The 27,178-nt window shown below is 52.5% G+C and overlaps 1 protein-coding gene across 5 annotated transcripts in view; it reads right to left on the bottom strand.

Annotated features, from left to right (window-relative positions):
• Nucleotides 1-27,178, bottom strand: part of NFATC2 (nuclear factor of activated T cells 2) — a 164,544-nt gene that overhangs the window by 8,563 nt on the left and 128,803 nt on the right. Inside the window, exon 10 of one of the 5 annotated variants that reach the window (XM_027558256.1) lies at nt 3,252-3,339. The exons of the other annotated variants lie outside the window; for them this stretch is intronic. Coding sequence (XP_027414057.1) covers nt 3,296-3,339 — 44 coding nt within the window. The 3' untranslated portion in view covers nt 3,252-3,295. The remainder of the gene's footprint in view (nt 1-3,251; nt 3,340-27,178) is intronic. 5 annotated transcript variants of the gene reach the window in all.

The raw sequence follows: 27,178 nt of genomic DNA, 5'->3' as shown, positions 1-27,178 counted from the left end.
GCAGAGGCGCGTGTGCTGAGTGGTTAAGGTGGTCACTGAGAATCACTTTCTCAGAACAGAATTGAGGCCAGCAGTGTTCAGTCTGCCACAAGCACCCCTGACCTTTTGTTACCCTTATAGAGAGGGGCCATGATGAAAACACGGATGTCGAACACGGCTACAACCTCAGGGTGACTTCTAAAAGTGACACCCAGGGCTGAAACCAGAAAGAAAAGACAGACAGATGTAAGATATACTTACTTATATGTAAGTATATAAAAATTATACATTTTTCTTTAAAACTCCGTAAAAGAAATAGGTAATGTTTTCAGGTTACATGACAAAGGTCATTCATATATAAAGAGATGCCACAAAAACAATCCTAATGGCTACAGACATGAAACGAACATAGCAGGGTTAACAAACTTCTTCTATAAAGGGCCAGATAAAAATATTTTCAGCTTTATTATAGCCCCTTACTCAACACCTCAGCTCTGCTTAAAAAAAAAAAAAAAAAAGGCAATATGAAAGCAGCCACATAATGTGTGAGCAAATGGGCATGGCTGTGTGCCAATAAAACTTTAACGAAATAGGCCGGGGGCCGCATTTGGCCTGAGAGCGAGTTCCCCAGCTTTAGTAAACACACCAGTGGTAAGGAAGAAAAGGAAAGCAGAGTGTGTTTTCTTTCCCTGCTTTTCAGGGGTGCCAGTCGGGGGAATCAATGCCTTTTACGAGTATTGTTCATTAAACAACTCTGGGTTGATTAGTGTTAAATTTCTTGAAACCAATTTCTGCTAGCATCCCACTCCGCCCCAGGAATTTTCCGGTTCACTTGCGGGCCCAGACACCTGCATGCTGACTTCCTTCTCCTGACCGAGCTCGGAGGTTCTCCAGCTTCAGCTTGCCGGAGAATGGCCACTCAGAGTTGCACACAGAAACCCACACAGATAGACCAGAGGTGCCACTTAAGACTTTCCAGGGAATTTTGACTATTCTAGGCTTTCTTCCCTTTAACTGCTGACTTTGGAACTTAATCCCCTGAGAAAGAAGCACCGGGAAGGAGGGGACGGGCCTCATCCTGTTTCTCTCCCAAACCTCAGGCATGTTTTCCCAAGTCTGGTCAGACTGTGTGCGGGCCCTCGAGAGCCCAGGGCAGTCAGAGAGTGGTTCCCAGAGCAGGGAGGTGGCGCGCTCGAGGCCAGAGGCCGAGTCTGCGCGTTTCGCTTGCGGAGCAGGGTGCGCTAACGGGCGGTCAGCCCCCTGGGGGCCTGCGCCTGTGCTGGCTGCTCTTCTCCCCACGGGGCCCGAACGGCGCCAGTGAGGTGGCTGGACACCAGGGCGGCCGAACCAGAAGGCCCGTGATGTACTCTCTGGATATTTTCCCCCTCTTGCCTAGCTGTGCTCAGGAAAAGCCACTCTGAAGGCCAGGTGTGAACTCCACAGCTCCTGCTGTGTCCTGAACACCAAGCCCGACTGCCCCACGCCGGTGGAAAGGGGGCCGTTGCCAGCGTGGAATGTCACACCCCTCGGCTTCCCATGACTGGGGTTTCACAGAGATTTTCACTTGCTAAGTGCCTCCGCAGCCTTTTCTCCCCTCCCAGCCATCCCCATGGGCTCTGGAGGCACTGAGAGCTGGAGAACAGCTTTCTAGAAGGGCCAGGCTTCAGAAGCTCAGTGGAAAGGACAAAAACCCCCTTGACGAGGCCTGTAGCCCAAAGCCGTGGGTGGGGTCTGAAGAGTTACGTGATGGTAAGTCCCCTCTGAGGCCATGCAGAGCAGAGGCAGCCTGCCAGCGGTCCCAGGCCCCCGCGAGGTCACAAGCATTGCCAAGTTCTAACATCAGGGAGGGAAGAAGCGCGTTCAAGAGGCTCTTTGATAACTGGCTGGGTCTGAGCACCGATCGTTCAGCTGCATCTTTGTCATCCTGGCCCCCGGACGCAGACTTCGCGGGTGGGACTCTTAGTCCCTGCTGGGTGTCAGTCAAGGGTCACTGGTGTTAATGTTGCCTTTCCACTGTCGATGGTGTTTGAGAGTCACTGGTGGGGAATGTGCTGGGAAACCCGCCGCCCTGCTAAGGTTCATGCTGCTGTTGGGAAGTTTTGGTACATCTCAGCGGGCATCCTCCTCTGGGAAACAGGGTTTGGGACGTCAGCTCCGCTGTGTGTGCTGACGGAGGTGACACTGGATAGTTATTTTTACTGGGTTTTCAGCGTGGGGCGTGTGATGCTACCGAGGCCTCTGGGTCTGGCCTGTGATGGAGTGAACCCGCTGTCGCTGACAGATGGACAATTAACACATCATTGACCAGGGGATTTCTACAGAAACTAACGCCCGTGGCTGTAATACGTCTCCGGTCAATACTGTGTTTATAAAGTCACAGCCCAGTAGAACATCAAGAGGCACATAAGCCAGAAATACTGGCACCGGCTGGCCTCTGGCGAGCACTCACCATGTGCTGGGCACGGCACGTGCTCCCGGATTCTAACCAGCTGCAGGGGAGTAGATGGCAGCAGTGGCAGCTGAGGCACGGGAAGGGCAGGGGAAGGGAAAGGCCCTGTCTCTACCCCCGAGCCTCCTGCTCCCGGTGCGGTCACCTGGGCTCCTCTGCACAGGCCCAGATTCCAGAGTTGGGCGGGGGGGGGATCTCCTGAGCTCAGCGGGAAAACCACACCCAGCTCTAGCCTAGGTCCAGAGCCTGGTTTCATATCCAGAAGTCAAGTGGTGGGTTAACCCCTTCCTAAGCACGTAAGAAGGCCCCTGGGGGGAGGTGGAGCTTTGAGTTGACGACAGGACTGGAGAGGACCCAAGTACTGGGTGCCTCCAGAGGTTTCTGATCTGCCTGCCCCCTCTCTCGTTCCCCAATGCAGAATGCCCCACCACTGACGGAGAACACCTTCCCTCACTGCAGACACCACGCACGGGGTACAAAACTGCCAGGGAGCTGACTCAGGGCAGGAGCAGAGCTTCCAAAGGCTGGGACCCAGCTCTGCTGCCTCCTCCCTGGAAGAGGGTGCTGGGTCCCCTGGGAGAGCATGCAGGCACCCCACGCCGCGTAGCCACCCCCTACGCCCCACCCAGCCACTGGCTCCAGCCTTGGAGACTCTCAGCTATGTCCCCGGGGGGTGGTGGGATCTAGCCCTCAAGAGCAGGAAATGCTGGAAAATGAGAGGGCCTTCAGGTGGTAGAGTTTTCCTTTAATTAAAAAAAAAAAAAATCAAGGTAAGGAAACACACAGCTGGAAAACAAAAGGAAAGGCAGAAGATATCAATTACCTTTAACTTTGATTTCTCGGATCAAAGATCACAGTCATTCTGTTTCATAATATGTTTTGTATCCAGCTAAGGTGTGTGTCTATCAGCTCTGAAAAAGATTTGCAAAACCATTTTTGAGAAGAAAAAAAAAAAATCACCTTCGACCTCTATTACACTTCCAACTCATGCTAATATTATGCATTTAATGAGTAGCTGTTGACCCAGGGCCTCTCAGAACCCAGAATAGAACTCAACCCTCTGGCCATAGTTTAAGCCCCAATTCTGTATGGTCTTAACACCTGTGCCAGAATTCACCCCAAACCAGGGTAGTATCACCGAGATGAGGGACTTGGTACAAAGAAACAGGAATCTCTGAAATCAAAGTTCATCAGCAAAGATAAGGGTAGTGTTTTTTTGTCTTTTTTCTTTAAAGCGAGACAAAATGACTGTACTGCCGGAATGCCATGCAATTTCAAATCATGGCCAGCTAAAGAGAGAACACTGGCAGATCAGAAAATCAGAATCTGATGAGGCAGCTACTCAAAATGCAGCCAGCCTCCTTCAGGCTTTTCTGCCTACGCTACATTTGACCCCCGCTTCCTCCGCAAGAGAGAGACAGCCTCAGTGGGCATGCAAATTCTCACCACTGTACACTTTCTTCCTGTTTTTCTCTGGTTGACAAGTTACTATCTTTATAGCCCCTGCCCAACTGAAGGTGCTTAGAGGAGGCGGGAGCTGTGTATGTTACAGGCGTTCAGGTCCGTTCCAGTCTCACTTCCCCGTTCTGTAGCTGTTGCATGCCTACAGCTTTCCAAGTACTGGTTTTCTCAATCCCCCTTTACAGTGGCTGAATTAGAAGACCAGGGTGCGTTTTGAGTGCCTGATTCAGAAGTATTTCCTGGGATTAGCTTCTTGCAGGGATGACCTCGCCCCTGCCTAGATGTAGCCTTATTTGTGTGCTTAGGTAAACCCGGACAGTCTCTCAGAAAGGCACGAGCACCCCGCGTGCTCATCCGCAAGGCACAGGACACGCGGCAGTGAGATCTCGTCTGCAGGTCCAGGCAGTCCCACGTGCTGGGCTCCAGGCGGGGCTGGCCTGATGGGGACTGGCTGGGTCAGGCACAGGCTGCTGCTCGTCTCCCCTCTCCTCCTCTGTAGTGGCTGTGAACAGCGTGGACCACGGATTCCAGGCCCTCTCCTGAAGCGGAAAAGCCCACAGGCGGCTCCCTCACCGTATCTCCTGTCTCTACCGCTACATGCTGGCTGGTTCCAAACCCAAGGCAGAGGCTGTCTGCCCGTTCACCACTCAGGGCCTTAAAATGACCCAAGGACTGTTTTCAGCCCAGACCTCAGCCCTGAACGTCTGACTTAGATGTCAAACTTCCCACGAGCCATTCAAAACGTCACAGTCAAAACCTGTCTCCCGATCGTCACCACCATCGCCCCCGGTACCCCGCTCCACTCCTTCCATCGTAGGAAACGTACCCGCCCTCCTTCCGGTCGTTCGGGTCAATCTCGGTCACAGCCCACATCCTCTCCAGATGCAGATGCTCCTGGATCTGCCCTCAAAGTCTACCCAAAACTAACAGCCTCCCCCACCTCTCGTCTGGCCCCCAGCACTGGCCCTCCCCCGTCTCCGTGCCTCTGTTCGGGATTCCTGGTCCTTCCCCCAACCCAGCTGGTCCTCTTGGCATTTAAGGCACAACGTATGGCCTTGGTGGTTGCTCCTGGGAAGAAATGGCTCCAAGGTGCTAACATGGCCTAGATGTTTGCACTCGACCCACCAAGTCAAGTGGGCTTCCCTGAAGGCCCAGCAGTAAAGAATCCGCCTGCCAATGCAGGAGACACGGCTTTGATCCCTGGGTCGGGAAGATTCCTGGAGAAGGAAACGGCAACCCACTTCAGTATCCTTGCCTGCGAAATCCCATGGACAGAGGGGCCTGGTGAGCTACAGTCCACGGGGTCACAAAAGAGTCGGACACGACTTAGCGACTGAACAACAGCAACCGTTCAAGCTGCACTTAGTGGGGACCGGTACCACGTACGTGTCCAAGGTCACACCCTTGGAGCCGCACTTTTGAATCAAGGTGAAACCCCCGCACCAGCAGCGGGTCCCCCAGGAGCCCAGGGCTGCTCCAGCTCCATGCCCCTCCCCCTGTCCAGAGTTCAGAGAGTTCATAAAACATCACACTGATCGGCTCGATTGCAGACTTTTGAGGTGCAGCTTCCGGTTCAGTTACGAATTTTCACCTTAGATCGTCCACTGCCTGGTGGAAGGCAGGCACCAGGAGCCAGAGGTGGGGCCTGTTTCAACTCAGCCCAGACCTTGACCACAGCCCTCCCACTCTGCAGGGGGCTGCCCATGCCCCTTACTTCCTCCTCAGTTATCTCTGGGGGCTGGGACTCTGCTGGCCACTTCTCAGGTCACGTTACTGAGGCGGAGAAGGATGGAGGGGGCCATCCAGGAACTGTCCTGGCTCCGCGGGTGCTAGTCCTAGATCAGGACTTCTCACACGTGTGAGATCATCGAGCTGCCCTGGGGACGGGTGATAATGCAGTTTTGCAGCAGCACGGCACGAGAGCACTCAGGCAACGTGATGTGAAGCCCACAGCCTCTGCCTGGGCCTCCGTTTCCCACACAGCGGGGATCAGGACGCCTCCTTGGAGACACTGCTGGGAGACGGAGCTGCCTTAGTCACAGGCAGATGTTCATCAGCTCAGCCACACAGACAGTAAAGAAGAAAGACGGAAGGATGAGAAAAAGCTGTAAGGGAGACAGGTTAGCCCATTCCGTCCTCCCCAGTAACCAAGAACACAGCTCTGTTTCCCTACATGGCTAAAGACGAAGTCCAGCCATTGGTCAGCTGTTAGTAACGTGGACACGGAGAGAGAAGGCAGCATTTAGAGTTACGACACGCTCCCTCAGCGACACCTGGAAACCCGCCCAAAGGCAGGGAAAGAGGCCGCTGGTCCCCAGTCGCTGCCCCTCTTTTGCGGTCTTCTATGAGGCTACCACTGAGGACCAATACAGTGATGGGCATTTTTCCAGTCCTTGGCATAAATCAGTGAACGGTCCTGCTAGTCTCGTGGATTTAGGATATGGATTAGGAATGGTTCATTGATTATCAGAGATAATTAACATGAAAGTGCAGGGTGTCAGCAGATAAAACACAAACTCCCTCTGTCACCGGGCAAGTTCTACACCAAGCTCCCAGCCTCCTGAGAGCACAGCACACGTCTGAAGGGGATGGCGTTCAGTGGGAAGGCCTCTGTACCTCTGTGTCAGAGGAGGCAGGCTGCTCTTGGTGGGGGCTGAGTCACTTAAGTCATTTCCAACTCTTTGTGACCCCAGGGACTGTAGCCCTCCAGGCTCCTCTCTCCAGGGAATTTCCCAGGCAAGAATACTGGAGTGGTTGATACTTCCTTCTCCAGGACTCTTTCCAACCCAGGGATTGAAGCTGTGTCTTCTGCATTGGTGGGCAGGTTCTCTATCACTGAGCCACCAGGGAAGCCCAGACTGGTCCTGGTGGTGGTTTAGTCATTAAGTCGTATCCGAGTCTGCGACCCCATGGACTGTGGCCTGCCAGGCTCCTCTGCATGGGGCTCTCGAGGCAGACTGGTCTTGGGAACGTTCAGTTTAATGATTTTATAACGGAAAGTCCGGGGTCCCTCCCAACCAGTACAGAATGCGATACTGTTTTCTCCATCCCCGCTTTTTCCATGATTACACACCAACTTACCATCTAGGGAGAAACTTTCTCTAAGCTAGAGAAACTCAGCCTCTCTCTAAGCTACGCAGCCCTACCAGGGAGGCACCAACCAAGTGTATCAACTGAGACCTGAGCTGAGCTGAGCTCTTCTGCCCCGTCCTTTCCTCCAATTCAGCAGAATTTCTTCCGATTACACGCAGCTAAGAGGCACCTCTCCTATCAAGCAACCGCACGGCTTCTAAGGTAGCAACCACAGGCAGGAAAGCATTCTGAACAAACCACGCTCGCCTCCTCATCCCCTGCCACTTCATCATGGCCTTGGCCCCAGAGCTCTGCCGAGCGGCATCAGCCACAAAGCATGCATTGCACCGTGAGCCGTTGCCTTTAAAACAAAAACAAAACAGAAGCAAAAGAGAAGCACTCGTTACTCCAACCAGCTGAGATTTGGGAGAGAGTGACCCAAACCCACAGCTCAGTCTGCAACCACAAATGAGATGATAAAATAAATACCTAATTGTTTGGAAAGCCAGCTTTGTCTTTGGAGGTCAGAGGGATTAGCCAAGCATTTCTGTGAGGATGTGTGTCCTTAGCCTTGCCTGTGTTGGGGAGGGGACTGAGGCGGGTCAGACAGGCCAGGTGGGTGAGCAGGGGAGCGCGGGGCAACAAGAGGCCGCTCCGTCCTGAGCTCCGTTCCTCGTGTCACGAGCGCACAGAAGTCCCTCGAGGCCTCTGAGAAGAAGTCCAGGCCTGCCTCATGCCACCTTTCCTTCGAAAACCAGCATGGCTCCTGCTGCTTAGAAAGGACTCACTGGCTATTTGCTGACTCACCCTGTCTCATCTCCACCTTATCCTTCCATCAGTTCACCTTCCAGACCGTTCTGTGTCCTGCCACGTGTCATGACCCGCTGACCACACAGCCCACTCCCCACCCCCCAACAAGAAGGACACCCTTACATTTATCCATGTGTTTCCAGAGCCCGACCTAAGCCCATCTGCCCAGGGAGGCATCCTGGCCACTTCATGCTCCATCAGGCTTAGGTGTTTGATCCTGAAATTGGCCCCCGAAAGTTTTCAGCCACATCTGTCTCCCTCTCAAGGCCCTCAGCCCAGTTTGGTGTAAGAACTGATGGACCTCACTGTCCGTCCAGCGAGTGCTGTCTCCCATGCACCTGGCGAGCCCACACCGTGGAGCCCCCCTGACAGCCTGCCAGCCACCCACCTGGGGAGGTGGGGGAGGAGGGGGACGAGGAGGAGGGGGAGGGGGGGGAGGGGAGGAGGAGGAGGGTGGGCGGGGCCAAGGAGCTGGGTGACCCCGAGGTACACCTGGGCCCCGGGCTCCCCAGCCACCCTGTGCAGGCCAAGAAGCCACTGGCTGCCTGGACCAAGCAGGGACCAGACCCTAAACTTTTCCCAGCGAGAGTCACAGCCCCGGGCCTGGCATGGACGGCTCGCACCTCACAGAGCACTTGGAGTGCCCGGCGAGGACTGTGTGTGTGACATCAGCCCAGGTGTCCCTCAGATACCGTAACTCTCCCAGGACACATGAGTAGAACCCTAACTCCTGACTCAGGCCCCTCGATCAAACCTTCACCTTGCTTGGGGCAGCACAGTTCATGCTGGGGACCCAACTGTGTCCCCCAGCTTGCCATGTGGAAGCCCGGACCCCCAGTGCAATGATGTTTGGAGGTGGGCCTTTCCAGTCTCTGGAATTCTGTTACGACAGCTGCTCCGCCCAAGACTGCCACTCTGATATCTCTGCATGCGCCCCCATGGCAGGCGTCTGCCAGCATGGCACCCGGGGTCACGGTCAGGGCAAGTGAGCTCACGGGTGTGAGCAAGAAGCAGGCGCTGTGGGGCCCCGGCATGCTCCCCAGCGCCACACACACCCGTGTGCCACGTGGCTCTGCCCCAGCGAAGCCGCCTCTCTCTGCCATGCACCCGGCCTCTCTGCACACAGCCAGCCTCAACTGCGGCCCGGTTCCTCTGGCCAACAGCCCCCTTCCCCTCCCACCCTGACCTCACCGGTGTGGCCTGTCTGTGTCTGGGGTCATACATGTTGAGGGTGGTGACCGTGGCCGGCCGGGTGCAGAGGCTGAGTGCTGTGGGGAGGGACCTACACTCCGGGCAGAGCCACAGGGAAGCACGCAGCGGGCAGCCAGGCTGCGGGGTCCAAGTCCAGCCGGCCCGGCCCTGCCACGGACTTGAGGCAAGCCTTGACCCACTCTGCACCTGCCCTGCAGAAAGTGGGCGATGCTGGTTCTTAACCTGGGAGGGTACCAGTTTTGGAGGGAATTAACGAGTTGACACAGGTGCTGTAGACAGCATCCAGCATGTGGCAAGCGCCCCCCACACACATTCACCATGGAATGGGGGCCAGTCGTTTCACTTCTTGGACCTCAGTTTCTTCATCTGTGAAATGGGTGTCTCTTAGAAAGACGTTGGCCAATGCGTACAGTCGGAACGATGCAAGTTAGCAGGAAACCCCATGTTGGCCTCCGTTCCCACTAACATGGTTAGCGTGTACTAGTCTACCTCACAGAAAACACTTGGTTAACAGATTGAAGTGATGGGTGACCAGGCCACCTTCTCTCACCAAAGCACTTTCACCCTGGAAGCTGCTTCTGAGTTTGCAGCGTGGGTGGGTCTGAGGTCAGCCGGGCCCCCAGAGGTGCATTTTCACATCCTGCCGACAGGGCCCTCCTGCCCCCACCCAGGCCACCCTCCACCGTGCGCCGGCTGCACTGGGCCAGCAGCACGCACAGTGGCCTCTGAGTCACCAACCTTCTGCAAGCCAGAGGCCCCGGAAGCCAAGCCCCCCAGCAGCCCCAGCGTCTCACCAGCAAGACCGCAGGACCTACAAGAAAAGTGCTCCACCTCGTCCCAAACTGTCCTCAGCTCTCGGGATGAGTAAACACAGTGTTTCTGAGGCTCCGGTTTCTAGCAAGAAGCTGAGGTGCTAACTGGGAGGAGGGCAGGTCGGTGGCTGGCAGCCAAAAAGGTGCCAAGCACTGAGTGGGGGGAGGTGCCCTGTGCTGAGCCAGCCTCCGGGGACATGTGCCAGTGTTCACAGAAGCTTAGCACTAGCTGGGCCAGAGTGAAGCCCACCTCTCCCTTGCACACGGTTACCATGGTGACGGCTCCTGATTGGTGGGGAGGGCTCCATGGCTCAGGCTAGAAGGACCATGTATCTTGAAGCTCAGGACATGGTAACATTAGCCCCTCGCTGGGTTGTCATCACCCCGTGAGAGCAGGCATCTTGTCTCTCACTCACTGCTGTAACCCCAGCACCAAGGACAGAGCCCGGCACACAGCAGGTGCTCAGTAAATGTTCATGGAGAGACAGCTGAGTCAGTGAATGAGACACAAACTCCTGATTGTTTCAGATTTAACCAGAATTTTCCCAGTTAATTCTGGTTTTTGATGGCCTCCAGAGGCTGGTCTGAAACCCCAGTTAATAGGAAGGTTGTAGGTCAGCTGTTCTGTTAGTTGCAGATGAAACCTTCTGAAGTGAGAGATGGCAGGACTTGCCTGGTGGTCCAGTGGTTAAGAATTTGCCTTTCAACACAGGGGAGTAGAATGATAATTTTATGCAGAATAATAATTACCATTATTTTTTAAATTTATATCACACTTTCTACACAGCACTCCACATATAATTATTTAATTCTAATTAAACAGACGGGGGAGATGCCCTCGGTCTGCTCTGGTAATCCTACAGAGCAGATATTAACTGTCCCCATTTCACAGGTGATGAAACTGAGGCACAGACAGATTAAGGGTCATACACAACTTACATAGATGCTAAGTCACAGAGTCAGAATTTAAACCTATCCAGTGTGCGTCAAGCTGCTGGAGATAGGAATTCTTTCATGATTATCATCTGGCAGTCCGAACTTGCTTCTTTGAATGCACCTCTGAGCAGAGTCTGGTCCTTGGGAGACCCCAACTTTTATCAGGGTTACACAGTAGAAGTCAGCCATCTAGTATTCAAGGAAAACTGAGAGTGCACTAACATAGCATGTTTACTGTAGCTAATCTAGGGGAGGAGCTTTAATACGCAAAGAGTGGCTTGGCCCCTTTGGGGCCACAAGGCCAAGCCTGGGGTACAAATCTAAAAGGTGAGATGGTGCTGGATATTCCTGAGACTTAATGTACAGCCAAGGCCTGGGGTTCGAGACATGGCAGGACTTGCCTGGTGGTCCAGCAGTTAAGAATCTGCCTTCCAAGGCAGGGGACGCAAGTTCGACCTCTGGTCGAGGAACTAAGATCCCACGTGCCGTGGGGCAGCTAAGCCAGTGTATCGCAACTACTGAGCCCACGCGGTCTAGAGCCCACACCCCACAGGAGACACACACACACCACAGTGAAGAATCCGCGCAGCCAAAACAGAGACAGATGGCAGCTACCCAGGTGCGACTAGGGCCGTCCCCACTCGCTTCTGTTGGCAATAATCTCCAGCAGAAGAGGGAAGCTGAAGCCCGCTCCCTACAGACCCACACCCAGCCTGTGTGTCCAGACCTGGGAGGGCCTGTGCCCACCCGTGGTGTCGCTCTGGCTCTGGCGGCACAGGAGGCACCCTCTCTCCATCTTAGCCTCCCAGGCAGGGGCCCGTCTAATGGGGAGATCCGGGCGATCCCAGAAGGTGACATAGGTGAGTGGCTGCCCGGCTGCAACTCTCCACAGCTGGACACCCACCGGCCTTCTGTAAGAATCCCATTTGGATGAACTCTCACTAGCCAGCACCAACCCCTGCTGTGACCCACGGATCCCACTTGGCCTCGCCAAAGGCTGTCCCTTTAGGATCGAAGCTGACGCACTTCTCTTCCTCACTGTCCTCGGCGCCGCCTCCCAGCCTGCCTTCTACACTCCAGATGCACCAAGCATACTCCTGCCCCAGGGCCCTTGCACTTGCTGTTCCCACTCCAGGGGTGCTCTTCCCTTAGAGAGCTGCAGGCGTCCCTGAGCAGGATCTCTGCTCGTGTCAGCTCTGGGATGCTCCCCTTCTGGAACAGTAGCCCCCGCCACCACTCTCCATGCCCCTCGGCCCTACCTTACCTCTCGACAGAGCACTTGTTCTGCCTGGTGTTACCATGAGACCATGAGCTCAAGGAGAGCAGTATGTGTTCCCTGCAGAATCCCCAGCAACGAACAATAAATAGCTGTCGGATGAATGGCCAAGCAAGAGAAGGAACAAACGAATGGACACACTGTGGCTTTTGAGCACTGGCGACCCAGTGTGGACTCCATCGTGGTCGAACATGGGGTGCTGTGATACCCGTCTCTGCAGAGCAGGTGCCGAGAGAAGGAATCATGTTTTGCTGTCCTAGGGGAAATCCAGGGGCTCTGAGCTGTGGGCCGTGCTCTCTGTCCCCCATGGGCTCCTTATCTGACCAGTGGAGTCCTGGCTCCAGAGTCCCACATGGACCACCGCCCCCAGAGCACCTCGTACCGAGCTCAATACGCAGTCGGCATGTTAAATGGCGCAGCGAACAGGCTTAATAAGACGCGACTGTGGGACCTGGGGCCCTCAACCTTTGTTTTCCACTCGGTCCAGCTTCAAGGAGGAGAAACTGTTTCTCCATTTGTGAGCATCTCTATTCTGAGCGCATTTCATATGCCAGCTGGGATGTGGCTACAAACTGCCCACGAAAAGACCTTAGCAGGAGGCAGGTTTCTAATAGCAGCCTAGCCTCAGGAAACTGGAGACACTTAAAGATACGAGGGTCAGCTTTCCAGCCACAGCCCTCCGTCATCCCAACCCTGGGGACGTGTCCCCTGGGGCCACTGAGCTTCTAGGGGAGGACGTGGGTGTGGGGACCACAGTGATGAACTTGTGAGGTGCAGTGCAGCCCATGCGGCGGGGCCAGGGGCCAGAGTGACAGCAAGCCCCTGCGAGGGGGGTGCGCACTTTACTACAGAGGCCCTTGAGCAGGCCTGAGAAGGACCCCATAAACACCAATCCTGTACAGCGTCCACTGTCCCCAAGTTGAACGAAGGATTCGATGATCTAAAGTTGACATCAGAATTCAGCGCCATTGTGTCAAGCCTGACAAGCTGGCCTCTTAACGTGTCTGCAGAAAAGCCAAAAGACACTTACTGGAGAACTAAACCTACCAGAAATCAAGAATATCCGCAAGGCGGCCGATTAAGAACTGTCACTGGGACAAACTCTGTGGAGCAAAGCTGAGACCAGGAAGGCGCCTGCACTCACGTGAAAACGCTGACGGGCTGCAGGCCCGCAGGGAAAGGACGGACTTCTCAACGGATGAGCTGGGACCACCCCTCGTCCACATGGAAAGCGAGGAAATGAGAACCTTACTCTGTTTTGGACACGACAGTCGAATTCGGGTGGATTACAAACTTAGGTGTGAAAGGTAAGACCGTGATGTAAGTGGAAGACAATACGGGAGAAGCGTCACTGTCTGTCGTCCGGGGAGAATCCTAGACCGGTTCTTCCGGCTCGAGGAGCTTCACAGCCACTGGCAGGCTGGTAAAAGCGCTGACTGCTGGGCCCAACCCGCGTGTTTCTGATTCAGCAGGTCTGGGGTGGGCGGGGCCCAAGAATTTGCACTCTGACACGAGTCACACAGATGCTGTGGGTCCCATGACACATTTTCGGTAGCACCGTCCCAGACGATGCTCAGAAAGTGCAAACCTTTTCAAAGATAAACGTTAACTGTTACAAGTTGCTGTTTGTGGAGAGACAGCATCTCGCCCACACGAGTTGTGCAAACACTCGCGTAATCGCACAGTATCAAACGGTGGGAGGATGCGGAGCCAGGGAATGACTTCTCCGAGGCTGATGGCAGAATACACTGGCACTACCGCTTCCGAAGACACTTCGGTGCTGTTGACTAACGCAGCAGAAGGGCACACCCAGCGACCAAGCAATTCCACTTGTGACTACAGCCCAACAGAAACTCTTCTGTGTGCAGAGAAGGGACATTCTGGAAAGCACGGTCTCTACCAGCACAGGGGTCAAAGAAACCGGAAATGACCGAATGTCCACAATCCACGCAGTGGACTGATGAGCTCGACAAGGGACTACGACACGGCAGAGAAGAGGAAGAAGAGCAGCAACGAACACGACAGCCTGTGAGTGCCACGGGCGTCGTGCTGAAGGAAAAGGCGAGGTGCAGAAAACCAGTTAGAGCAGGACCTCGTTCATGTAAAGTTCTCGAGCATTCAGGACTCAGGCAGCCCAACATCTTGCTCAGAGAGTCAAACAAGTGGTGAAATTATTTTTTTTTAAAGCAAACAGACAAAATTGAGTGAGGATAGCAGTAAGTCTAAGGTGGTAGGAAAGAAAAAATACATTCAAAATTCTGTGCTCCAGGAGCTCAACCCGGTGCTGTGTGACCACCCAGGACAAGGCGCGTGGGGGGAGTTAAAGAGGGACGGGACACACGTGTGCTTACGGCTGATTCACACTGTTGTCTGGCAGAAGCCAACATGATATTGTAAAGCAATTATCCTCCAATTCAAAATTTAAAAAAAAAAATAGTGAAAAAAATTCTGTGCTCAATCCAGGCTTGGAGCATCATGGATATGACCACTGCAGAAGAGAGACAGCAGACCCAAGCACCTCTGATGGAGGAGCACACGACTGAGGAGGAGCCTCGCCCAAAGCGTCAAACCCAACCGGATCCAGTGCTCGTTTCACTACTGACTTACAGGAAATGCTGAGGACGGAGCAACAGTGATCGATGGCACCGAGGAGCTGCAGCCAGCAAAGCCCAGGCTACATGCAAGCCACCTGTCTCTCCAAAGCAAGGACAGCACAGGGAGAAGATGAGGGGCGCCCGGACAGGCGAAAGAAACGGAAAAACCCATTTCAACAGTCGAGACAAACCGTGGGGAAAGGGCGTTTATGAGGCAGCCGAGAACCTGAGCACTGAGTCTGATAGTGAAGAGTTTAACATACTATATATAGAAAATGGGTTTCCCAGGTGGCACAGTGGTAGAGAATCCACCTGCCAGTGTAGGAGACTCGGATTCCATCCCTGGGTCAGGAAGATCCCCAAACGGCAACCCACTCCAGTGTTCTTGCCTGGGGAATCCCATGGACGGAGGAGCCTGGTGGGCTACAGTCCACAGGTCGCAAAGAGTTGGACGCGACTGAGTACACACACACACACACACACACACACGTATATATAAAATAGAATATCTGTGTGTGTAATTAAATCACTTTGTTGTATAGCTGCAGCTAACACAACATTGTAAATGAACGATACAATTTAAAAAGTTTTTAATAAAAAAATTAGCCAAAAAAAGAGGTTCACTGTTGAGAATGAAAATCAGAGAAAAGTTCTTTTTAGAAGACTTCTCTTGTAGAGAAACAGAACTGAAAGATTTGCAAATACAAAATGTTTTTAGATGGCAGAAGAGTACAAAGACAATGATAATGCTCTTTTTCTTTACACTTGGGGTAGGTACACAGTATTCATTTGTATTATTTTTTATATCTTACGTGTATTTAATGAAGGCCGTCTGGCATTTAAAGGAAAGAAGGGAGAGAGGGAGAGAGAAGGACGGGAGAAGAGAGGAGGTGGGAGATGTGCAGACGAGGAGGAGGAGGAGGTGGGGATGGGGATGGAGCGAACCAAGAAGGAAGACGAGACGAGGCAGACCACCTTGTGCCTCCGACCCAAGAACCAGCCCGGGGAACAGCGGCAGCATGCCCGTGGGGGAGCAGGCGAGGGGGCCTCTGGCACACAGGGCACAAGAGAAGCTCACCTCCTCTGAGAGGCCCTCCCAGACGACCCTGTCTGAAGTCTCCTCTCTCAGCGTCTGCGTCTCTCCTTCAAAGCGTGTCTCACCATCAGAAACACGTTTCTGTCGTATTTATCATGTCTTCCCTGTTAGACTGTAAGATTCATCGGGCAGGGGCTGCCCCTCAATCACCCGGCACCTGGCACCTGACCCGGCTGCCTCAGCTGTCGAGAAGTCGATCTGTAAGCTGGCACCTTCTGAGCGCTTGCCCGGTGCCGGGTCCTGGCCTAGGGAATCTACATGCATTAACCAGCAGGCATTCACAAGGCTCCCTGAGTAAGTGGTATTGTTATTCTTCCCATTTTGCAGTTCAGTAAACCAAGAACTCAGCTGAGGGGGCCTTGCTCGGCCCACAGGTGGCCGAGCCAGGACTTAAATGCAGGCAGGAGTCCAGGGCGCAGGCTTGGAACCGCTCTGCTCTGCCTTCCCGCCTCGCCAGTAAACGTTGGTTTAATGGTAAAGACAGAGGCTTTCTGTTCAGACCTGAAATGGCCAGAGTTAACCGTTGAGGTCCAGGGAGGCCCTGGCTGGATCAGCTCGGTTCTCCTGCAGCCCACTGCAGACCTTGTCCTCTGCAGGCCTGATTTTGGACGTGCGCACAGGCATCTACACCACGTGTGCCCGCGTTACAAACCACAACGCAAGTCACCAAATCGGTGCCCTCGGATGTGTTCTCTGCAAAGCGCAGGAGGTGCTCAGCAAAAGCTGGAGGAGAACTGACTGTGTTTCAAGAATTGAGGCCAGAATGCCAAACCTTCCAGCGCAGAAACTGGAGGTGCCAGTGTCCACGTGGAAACATCCCATCCTCTTTCTCCCCGAGATCCGTCGGCCTGAATGAGCCCCCACGGGAATTCGGGGCATTGTCTGCCAGTCACCCCTATGTGAGCACTTCCTTCCTGCCTCCCTACCATCAGCCAAACAGACGGGCCCCTGAAAGTCCAGCAGATCCCTCAAGGCAGCCAGTACCTCAGTACCCCAGGGCTGCAATTTAGAGTTTGGATTTAGGAAACTTCCCAGAGTGGTGCCAGCCATGGCCAGGTGCCCCCCACGGCCTGCGCTCTGACATCAGACAGCTAGGGGCTGGGGTGGGGGAAGGGCCGGGGCCCAAAGGGGTGGCACCAGGGGACGGGGCTGAAGTCCTTCCCCAGACCCTTCCCCCTCCTCAGAGGAGAACAGGAAGCCGGCGGGCAGAAGGGCGGGTATCCTCTTCTCTGAAAGGGGCCGAGGCTGAGTGGGAAAAGGGGTTTCTGGGCTGAGGCGTGAATTTCTCAGAAGCCTGGCAGCCTGGAAAACACAGGGCTGGTTTCTGTCTTCCGCCCCCAGAAACGCCTGGAGCCCCAGAGGGGAGGGAGGGCCCAACCAGGCCTGGGTGCAAACACGGCGCTGCTCATAGAGGGAAGGCCCGCGCCAGCTCGGATGCCCACTGCGGGGCGTCCCCAGGGGACGCGCCTCCAGGAGGACGGGGCGCTGGAAGGCGGCAGTCAGAATCGGGGCACCAGAGGCAGCAGGGCCACCTCTTGGCATAAGAAGGGGGAGCAAGCCTGTGGGTGTCTCTGCAAAAAGGGCACCCTGGCTGAGCTCCGTAGGCTCCCACGCAGACAGGGGGCAGGTCGAAGCTGTGCCGACCCGGCAGAGAACAGCTGCCCGGCCCTGCGGCGGCCTGCTCCTGCAATTGCACAATCGTTTCCATGGCGCTCGGCTTTGCTGTCACAACAGCCCCGGGATGGCCCAGCGCTGGGCAGCGCTGCCGGCTGGAGGCGAGCAGTGGATTTCCTCGTGGGCCCCGAAGCCAGCACATTTTTGAAGGCCTGCCCCGGCCCACTCTCTGGACTCAGCCTCTGTCAGGTCCACGGGGCGGTCGGGGGCATGGAGAGCATGGCATCGAGGAGGGGCCAGGGGGCCTGCGGGAGCCCCCATGTGGTCCCCACAGGGATGGGAACCCACACTGCCTCTCCACCAAGGGCCAGTGGGACACTCAAGGGCCCCAAACTCCAAGCTGGCCTTATGATGCCAAGCGAGTAAGATGTCCCCACTGCTCACAGGAAATATAAGTAGTGCTGTAAAGGTGGAAGGTGGGTGCGTGCTAGGTCACTTCGGTCGTGTCTGACTCTGTGACCCCATGACTGTGGCCTGCCAGGCTCCTCTGTCCTTGGGGATTCTCCAGGCAAGGATACTGGAGTGGGTTGCCATGCCTGCCTCCAGGGGATCTTCCTGACCCAGGGATCGAACCCGTGTTTCACGTCTCCTGTGTGGGCAGGGGGGCTTCTTTACCACTAGAGCCACCTGGGAAGGTGACTGCCTGACACCTTAGGTTTACAGACATTTGATTAAACATCTGCTACTTCAATTCTGTGGTTCTGCCCGCTACGTCTCAAACTTTTTTAATGGCCTTTTGCAAAGCTCACAGCCCTTGGTTCCAAAGCTGTAGTGCTAAGACCTGATTCTAGGACCTGGAGCACAGGTCGTCTCCCCAGAGTTTACATGCTGTCACACCTCGCAAGCAGTTGCTCTGGGCTGTATTTGTGCTCCTGAACTCCCAAAGAAACGTATGGCATCTTTCTCCAAAAAAAAAAAAACTAGATAAAGAATATCTGTATTCTTTATTCACTGTTCTTCAGTTACTCACTGGCTGTGTGATCTTGGGCCAGTTATTTAACCTCTCTGGACCTGTTTCTTCATTTATAAAACAGGAATAATTATAGTCTGTGCCTCATGAGGCTTTTGTGAAGATTAAATAAGTTAATATAACGATGTCATAGAAGAGTGCCTGGAATACAATAAGTGATATCTAAGTGTTAGCTTCTATTATTATTAAAAAGAAGCAGTACCACTGTGGTTTTATGATGAATAGTTGTAAGTCATTTAAGACCCAGGCAGGATATAATCTCCGTTACATTCTGGGATATTCATTCAGTTCCACAAACATGTGGGGAGCATCTCGCGTGCACGGAGCGCGGCTGGACTTCAGAAAAGGCTGAGGGGCTTACCTATCACGTGCAGAGTCAGCCCAAGGGCAGCAGGGGTGCAGACCAGGTAGAGACACTGGTCCTCACCACCCGGAGCCCTGAGCTGAGCGAGAGAGAAAAAACACAGAGAAACACCTGAAAGGTGTATGTAATGAACAGCACCTGCGAGGGACCAGGTGTGTCTCCAGGACTCGCACGAACAGAAAAACCCTATGGCTGCAGGGAGCAGAGAGCTTGTCAGAGTCTTGAAATGCTGGTCAGGTTTCAAAAAGCACCAGGGAGAGGAGAGGACATTCTAGGCAGAGGTGATGGCTTGGGCACGGGTTCAGAAGCAAGAGAAACTCAACACTGCGACATGTTCTCCTCCACTCAAAGCCAAGAGCGGTGGATGAGGACAGTAACACATCCAAACAGTGGGAGGTGCATCTGCAGGCATAACCGAAGCTTTCTGTTTCTATATCCCCATTTAAAATATTATTTAATAGCTTTTAGGGTCATTGCTGGGACCTGAAATGTGTCCCTTCCTTTTATCTTTTTTTTTCCTTAATTTTTTTTAAAGTAAACACATGCATACGGCAAAAAAAAAAAAAAAAAATTCCAAACCATAAAAACTAACAGGAAAAGGTCCCTCTTCTACTCTTGTTTCCAGCCGCTCAGTACCCCAGGTGTGGCTGACTCTCATTATCAGATACTGAGGTTGCTTCTGATCCTCTGCTGGCACGAACAGGGCTGCAGTGGACCTCTCGCACCCTACATGCAGCAGGGTGTCCAGAGGGCCTGGGCCAGCATCCCTGACAGCGGGGCTCACTGTGAGGCCTGCACAGACGGCCTCAACTGCAAGTGCTGATCAGCTAGTAAAGGAGGGTTGGCACAACCCTGGACAGAGCACAATGCTGAAGCTGACAAGTGCCAGCCACGCGGCTGACCCTCCTACATGCACTTTTCATACATCACTTCATTTAAACCTGAAGTACTGCTATTACTCCCATTTTACAGATGGGGAAACTGAGGTCAAGGACATTAAGTCACTTGCCTATGGCAACATCTCAAATGCCTTAACGACAGATAGGGGAGAGGGGCCAGGAACAGAGTAGCGTCAGGTAATGAGCTCACTTGAGCATTGGCCAAGGCTGGGGTTCCTGCCGGGTGTCCACACAGCGTCCAGGAGGCAGTCAGATCCCCGGGTCTGGAGGGAAAGCTACTTTTCTGATGTCTCATCAGATACACGGAGTGAAAGGCCCAAGATCAAGGCTCCGTTCTGTTTATGAATTGAATCTAGATCACTCTCTTACACGCACGCTTCCAAGAGCTCATCCCCTGAGCCTCGAGCTTGGAGACCTGAGACCAATCACGCCCCACTCCTCAGCCTGGTCTCACAGCCCTGATTTCGGAGATAATTAGTCTCTGCCTTCCAAAGGTGCTTATTAACTGGGAGGGCTTGTTGTTACATTATAATTATTTCCTGTACTTGCCAGCCTGTCAAACATACATCCAGACTGCAACCTTCCACCTGCCAGCAGCTTCCCTTCCCTTCAGGAATCAAATCTGAACCTCTTGCTATGGCCTCGGAGGCCGTCTGAGATCTGGCCTGCCCTTAAAATCTCATCTCCTGGTCGTGAATTTCAACTATCCCAGGCCTCTCTTCTCTCCCCCACACAAACCAACACTCAGACAGGCTGTTCCCTCTGTCTGGAATTCCCTGCCGCTACCTCCTCCGTCAGGTCAAGGTCACCTCCTCAAGGAGGCTGTCCCTGATGGCTCCATCTGAAGATACACCCTCCTCTACCTTCACTTCTGAGTTTTATTCAGAGCACTGAGCCCATCTGAAATTCGTATTGGCTGTTGTTCAGTCGCTCAGTCGTGTCTGACTCTTTGCGACCCCATGGACTGCAGCACACCAGGCTCCCCTGTCCTTCACTATCTCTTGGAGCTTGCTCAAACGCATGTACATTGAGTCGGTGATGCCATCCAACCATCTCATCCTCTGTCCCTTTCTCCTCCTGCCCTCAATCCCTCCCAGCGTCAGGGTGTTTTCACATGAGTCAGCTCTCCGCATCAGGTGGCCAAAATACTGGAGTTTCGGCTTCAGCATCAGTCCTTCCAATGAACACCCAGGGCTGATATCCTTTAGAATGGACTGGTTGGATCTCCTTGCAGTCCAAGGGACTCTCGAGAGTCTTCTCCAACACCACAGTTCAAAAGCATCAATTCTCTGGCGCTCAGCTTTCTTTATGGTCCAGCTCTCACATCTGGCTTCTGATTAACATCTCCCCGAGAGACTTGGTCCCAGGAGGGCCTTTGTCTACTGCAGTCACTGTTTCAGCCCAGCTCCTGGCACAAAGCCCAGGAGACCGTGGGTGCGCAGTGAATGTCCATTCAGAGAAGGGACGATGAACGGGCAGCAGCTGCTTAAAGGTAAACCAAGAAAAGAAACGCCCCAGGGAGACGCCTCCTGGCAGCTTCCTGGGGCGGCAGCCTGCCAGCCCGCCAGCCCCACGCTAGAGGAGCCTTCCCCCGTACCTGTGGGGCACACAACACCTATAAATTGCTTTTCACACGTGCCTCGCCCAAGGCCACAAGCAAGCAAGAGGCCACGTGGGGCTCCGAGTCAAGCTTCCTCTGGTAACAGCTACTCATCAACATCTTCTGATCCTGAAGCCACTGTCCTGGGCGCTCACCAGGGGAAACACTGAACGTAGCCAAGAAGGAGGTCCCAGGGGCTTCCTACACCCCGCAGGAGCCCAGAACTCTCCAGTCTACGAAACAGAGCTTTAGAGTCAACACTCAACATTATGAAGCTATTGTTTCCAGCAGAATCAAGCACAGGACCCTTCTGACTGGTGGTTCTTAACTGGGGGCAGTTCTCCTCCCAGACAATATCTGGCAGTTACCAGAGTCACTGCTGGGTGTCCCAGCTGGGGTGTGGGGCGGGGCGGGCTGGGGTGCTACTGGCATCTGGCGAGTGGAGCCCAGGGCTGCTGCTATATGTCCTGCAGCGCACCAGGTAGGCCCCAGGACACATGAGTGGCCCCCAGTGTCAATAGCAAACTAAGAGACCTGTTCCGGGAAGAGGTAACAAATGCTTTGGGGTTTCTGGATTGAGTCTGAGGAGAAGGGCTCCCTGAATTTGAGGAGAATTAGCAATAACTGGTGGAGAAGACAGTGGCACCCCACTCCAGTACTCTTGCCTGGAAAATCCCATGGACAGAGGAGCCTGGTGGGCTGCAGTCCATGGGGTCGCGTAAAGTCGGACACGACTGTGCGACTTCACTTTCAGTTTTCACTTTCATGCACTGGAGAAGGAAATGGCAACCCACTCAGGTGTTCTTGCCTGGAGAATCCCAGGGATGGGGGAGCCTGGTTGGCTGCCGTCTATGGGGTCACACAGATTCGGACACGACTGAAGCAACTTAGCAGCAGCAGCAGCAGCAATAACTGGACTTGAGGCCTCTTCCCTCTGCTGCTGCACATTTTCTTCATAGACTATAACCACCTGACATTATTATACACAGTCAGCCATCCCCATCCACGGTTCCACAGCCATCGAGTCAACCAACCATGGACTGAAATATTTGGGGGAAAAAATTCAGATAGTTCTAAAAGCTAGGCAACTGTTTATAGAATTTACCTGGTATTAGGTATTACAATTAATCTAGAAGTGATTTAAAGCATCCGTGAGGAAATGTATAGGTTACATGCAAATACTACATCATTTTATATATGAGACTTGAGGAGCTGTGGATTTTGGTATCGGCAGTGGGGTCCTGGGACCAAGTCCCTGTAGGTACAGAGAGACAACTGCATCTTCATTTAGCTATTTGTTTGGGTTTCCTAACCGGGAGGTAAGCTTCTTGAAAGCAGGGACCTTTACTATGCACTGCTGTGTCCCCAGGAGCTAGTAACTGCACTTGGCATATAGGAAGGATTCAATACATGTTTGTGGAATAGAGAAAGGTAACTCCTATGAAGATTAAACAAAACATCCGACCTCCTTTTGTATCCTTTTTCCCGAAATCCATTCTCCCGTCTTCCACTAGCTCTGCACACGGCTGTGAGGTGCTCAGTCGTGTCCGACTCTCTGCAACCCTGTGGACCGCAGCCCACCAGCCGCCTCCGACCATGGGACTCTCCAGGCAAGAATACTGGAGTGTTTTTGTTGCTGCCATTCCCTTCTCCAGGGGACCTTTCCCACCCTGGGATCAAGCCCGGGTCTCCTGCATTGCAGGCAGACGCGTCACCCTCTGGGCCACCAGCCCCACCCTCTGCACATGGTTGTGAAGTGAAGTCGCTCAGTCGAGTCCGACTCTTTGCGACCCGGTGGACTGTAGCCTACTACGCTCCTCTGTCCATGGGATTTTCCAGGCACTAGTACTGGAGTGGATTGCCATCTCCTTCTCCAGGGGATCTTCCCGACCCAGGGATCGAAACCGGGTCTCCCGCATTGTAGACAGCCACTTTACCGTCTGAGCCACCAGGGAAGTTGGTTGGGTAAATATAAAAACTACATTTCCCAGCCTCCTTTGCAGCTCACTGTGGTCATATGACAAGGCTCTGGCCAATGAGGCATCAGATACAGGGATTAAATTCAATTTCCAGGTCATGACCTTAAAGGGACGGGACATGCCTTTCTTCCCCCCTTTCCTGGACCCTCTCCTGCATGCAGGAGCCATCTTAGACAGTGCAGATGAGGGTACCCTCCTAAAAATGGCAGAGTGATAAGAAAGAGCCTAGTCTTGGCACCATGGGACCAGAATACCAGCCCTGGATTGCTCATGTCTGTGCTGTTACATGAGAAAGAAATCATCCATCTAGTTTAAGCTATTGTTACTTTGGGTTTCACTTACAGAAGCCCTCTACATTCTCATCAATACATAACTTCCCCCTGCCCTGCAAACTAACTATTTAAACCACACAATGCTGCAAGGAATATCTCAGCCAGCTGGCACTCAAGAGCTATTTTATGATTTTCCCCTTCACACACGTAGGGAATACAACTCTCAGTTTACATATAGAAATCTTTCTTTCCTGATGCCTCAGAATATCTGAGCACACTGCTTCATAAGCCAGGGGGAGAAAGGAGAGGAAGTCATTATTTAGATCCATCAAATGATAAGGACAAAAGAAACAAGAAAAAGCCCATTAAAATCTTAAAACATCAATTATGTTTCAATCTATGAGTTCATAATGGTACTTAAAAAAAAAAAAGTCCTTAATTGATCACCACTGGAGGATGTTAATGAACCAAACCATTATTTAAAAAAATGGTAAATAGAGGGAAAGAATCCAGCATTCATCCTGCTCTTCCTATATGAATTCTACCATTGTTGATGAAGGAAAGTTTCTCTTTATAGAACTTTTCCAGCTAACAGAAAGGAAGGGAAGTCAGAATTAGAACGGAATATAACCACTTTACGGATGTGAGACTTGGACCATAAATTAGGCTGAGAACCAAAGAATCGATGCTTTTCAAACTGTGGTGCTGGAGAAGACTCTTGAGAGTCCCTTGGACTGCAAGGAGATCCAACCAGTCCATCCTAAAGGAAATCAGTCTTGAAAATTCATTGAAAGGACTGATGCTAAAGCTGAAGCTCCAATACTTTGGTCACCTGAGGTCAAGAGCTGACTCATTGGAAAAGACACTGATAATGGGAAAGATCGAAGGCAGGAGGAGAAGGGGGCGACAGAGGATGAGATGGTTGGATGGCATCACTGACTCAATGGACATGAGTTTGAGCAAACTCCGGGATATAGTGAAGGACAGGGAAGCCTGGAGTGCTGCATTCCATGGGGTCGCAAAGAGTCGGACACGACTTAGTGACTGAACAACAATCACCACCTTGCAATCACTGCACCACTAAAATTAATGCAGTTCAGCACAGACTGTCAGCAGCTGGTATCACGACCAAGAGGATGGCACCCGACACCACGTGCTTCCTGACGGAGAGATGCTCCCACCGCGGAGCAGTCTTGCCCAAAACAACTAAACCCGAATCCACGAAAAGCACCAGAACTGACTGCTAACTTACAGGAAATACGGAGGACAGGGGAACAGGCTAAACCTCACCATGGTAACTTACAGGAAATACGGAGGACAGGGGAACAGGCTAAACCTCACCATGGGGACATAACTGGTGAAAGCCGGACTGTGAGAAATTTTATAGGATGAACAATCTGGTCTTTTTCAACAAGTAAATTGCTAAATAATAATGACGATGATGATAAAATGAAAAAAAAAGGTCCTGCCACTTAATCTACAGGGGGAACCTCTGAATGACAACAGTCTTAGACACTAACGGCATCCACGGGCACTGTGTGGGCCTGGTCTGAATCCTGATTCAAACTACAGAGTAATAAAACAAGGAGAAAACCTTTATGATATGGTGAGATGACTGGAACTGTATACACCAGCTCTTTCCCGATTTTAAGGAATTTTTGTTAAGTTTCATGCACTTAGTGGTTTATTATGAATATTTTCACAACCCTTTTCTTTTAGATACACATACTGAAGCTGTACACATGAAATGATATGGTTTTGGTATCCAGGATTTTTGATGTAGAGAATTTGCTTCAAATTATTACTGTGAAATGGAGGTGGTTGAAGGTGGACGTGTAGAACAAACCAGATTGGCCATGAGTTGACCACAGCTGAAGCTAATGGTGGGTAAGCAGGTACATTGTGCTACTCTCTATTTGTATATATATTTATAGCATTTTCATCCAAAAAGGTGTGTTTAAATCTTACCTCCAGCCACAAGGAGAGGGAGGGAAGCAAGAGGGAGCTGACACCTCCAAAGTCCCCTCTGCGCACCAGGTGCTGGGCTGGGCAGCCACAGATGTGAGTGGCACTTCCTGACGACTGGTAACAAAGGCAAACGCCAAACAGGTCTGATGGAATCCCTGGCTGGGCGGGGTCGGCCAAGTGTAAGAGGAACGACAATACCGACATACCGATGTGCTGGTAAAAAGTGAGGGACGCTCCATCCACCCTCAGGAGATGGGAGCGGGTGGGGACAGCTACGGACAAGTGCGTGCTCTGTCTAGAAAGGGTCTCTACTTAGCACCAGCCTTGACTTTGACTCCAGGTAGCCGCCATGCAGAATGTGGGGCCTAGGGCGGCCAGATCTTTGGATTTTCCAAGGAAAGCCGGAAATCTGTCTTTTTATATGCAATCTCCTGGTTTTTAAACGTTGGCATCTAATCCAAATATTTTTTTTAAACACTGCGTGGGCCAAACAAAATATGTGCAGGCCCAGTCCGGCCATGGAGCTCCAGTGGGCGCCCCCGTGCCAAGCCCTGCAGAGACCACAACTCAGTCCAGCTGTGAGGCGTGGAAAGGGTGCATTCATCAACGCTGGGTCAATTCTTTTTTAGGCCTCCAATAAAGCTGAGCATTCAAAAGACACCATCCCCTTCCAGAAATCTATAAGAACCGGCTGCAGAACATTTCAAAGGCGTTCCCCACGTAGTCGGCTTATGCAACAGAACCCCCGCTCTGCCCAGGGTGTTTGGAAACTTAACAACCAGGGAGCGGCCTTTCAACTTTCCCGGGATGGTGGAACTAACGGGCTTCAGATGAAACCCATTTGTTGGTTTGCAGTATGCCTGGGACTTAAGTCCAAACCGCCTACAACAGACAACCTCGTCATAAAGCCGGGTCGGGGTTCTTGGTGCTCACCGTAAAATGACCGCGGCACACACTGTTTTGCTCGCCTGGCTGGAGAGCTGATTTCATGGCAGCTGAAAGGGACGCCGCGATGTCATCCTGACACCAGGAAGGGGCAGGGGCTGGATCTGAGGACCTGCCCAGACTCCCTCTTCACACTCCACCCTCAGGGTGCCTTGACTTCCCCTCGAGAGAGAGAGACACTTGACATGGTGGATGAGCAAACCAGGCTCCAGCCCTGCACTTACAGCCACGGTCTCAGCTAACCAGATCTCAGGGCCAGTAACAAATTAAAGAGGTGTCAGGAATGCGGTGGAGAAGAGCCAGAGAAATGGTTTCATCATTTCCCAAGAACAAAGCCTTTCTCTTTTTGTTTTTGGAAAGGAATGAAAAGTAAAAGAAAATGGTGCTAAAATAAAGTTGAGTCGGTCCACAGCAAGAAAAGAGAGTCCAGAACTAAGCTCGGGGATGAGAAAAGACAAAATGCACCCAAAGCTCAACTCTGTGGAATGGAACAAAACAAGGGCTATTCCATTAAAGAAGGGTGTTTCCCCCCCAGCTATGAAAATAAACTTTACTATTTATCTGAAATAGATCTATTGATACCAGAGAAGGTAGGGAGTACAAAGTAAAAATTTAGTATTGAAATAAGATTTGATTGACTGTCCCCCTCCAATATAGTTCACAGCCTCAAATAACTAAATCACCTTTCAAGTTCTAACTTTGCTAGAGAGAAATGAATTACAGCTCAAGCTGATACTGGGGAGTTCTGTGTTTTTTAATTCACGCATTCTGCACGATCTTAAGTGATTACCTGGGATGAGGCAAGATCCA

Source organism: Bos indicus x Bos taurus, chromosome 13 (genome assembly GCF_003369695.1).
Source record: "Bos indicus x Bos taurus breed Angus x Brahman F1 hybrid chromosome 13, Bos_hybrid_MaternalHap_v2.0, whole genome shotgun sequence".
Taxonomy (NCBI): Eukaryota; Metazoa; Chordata; class Mammalia; order Artiodactyla; family Bovidae; genus Bos; species Bos indicus x Bos taurus.
The sequence above is the reverse complement of the archived record's forward strand: the minus strand, read 5'-3'. Positions and strand labels throughout refer to the sequence as shown.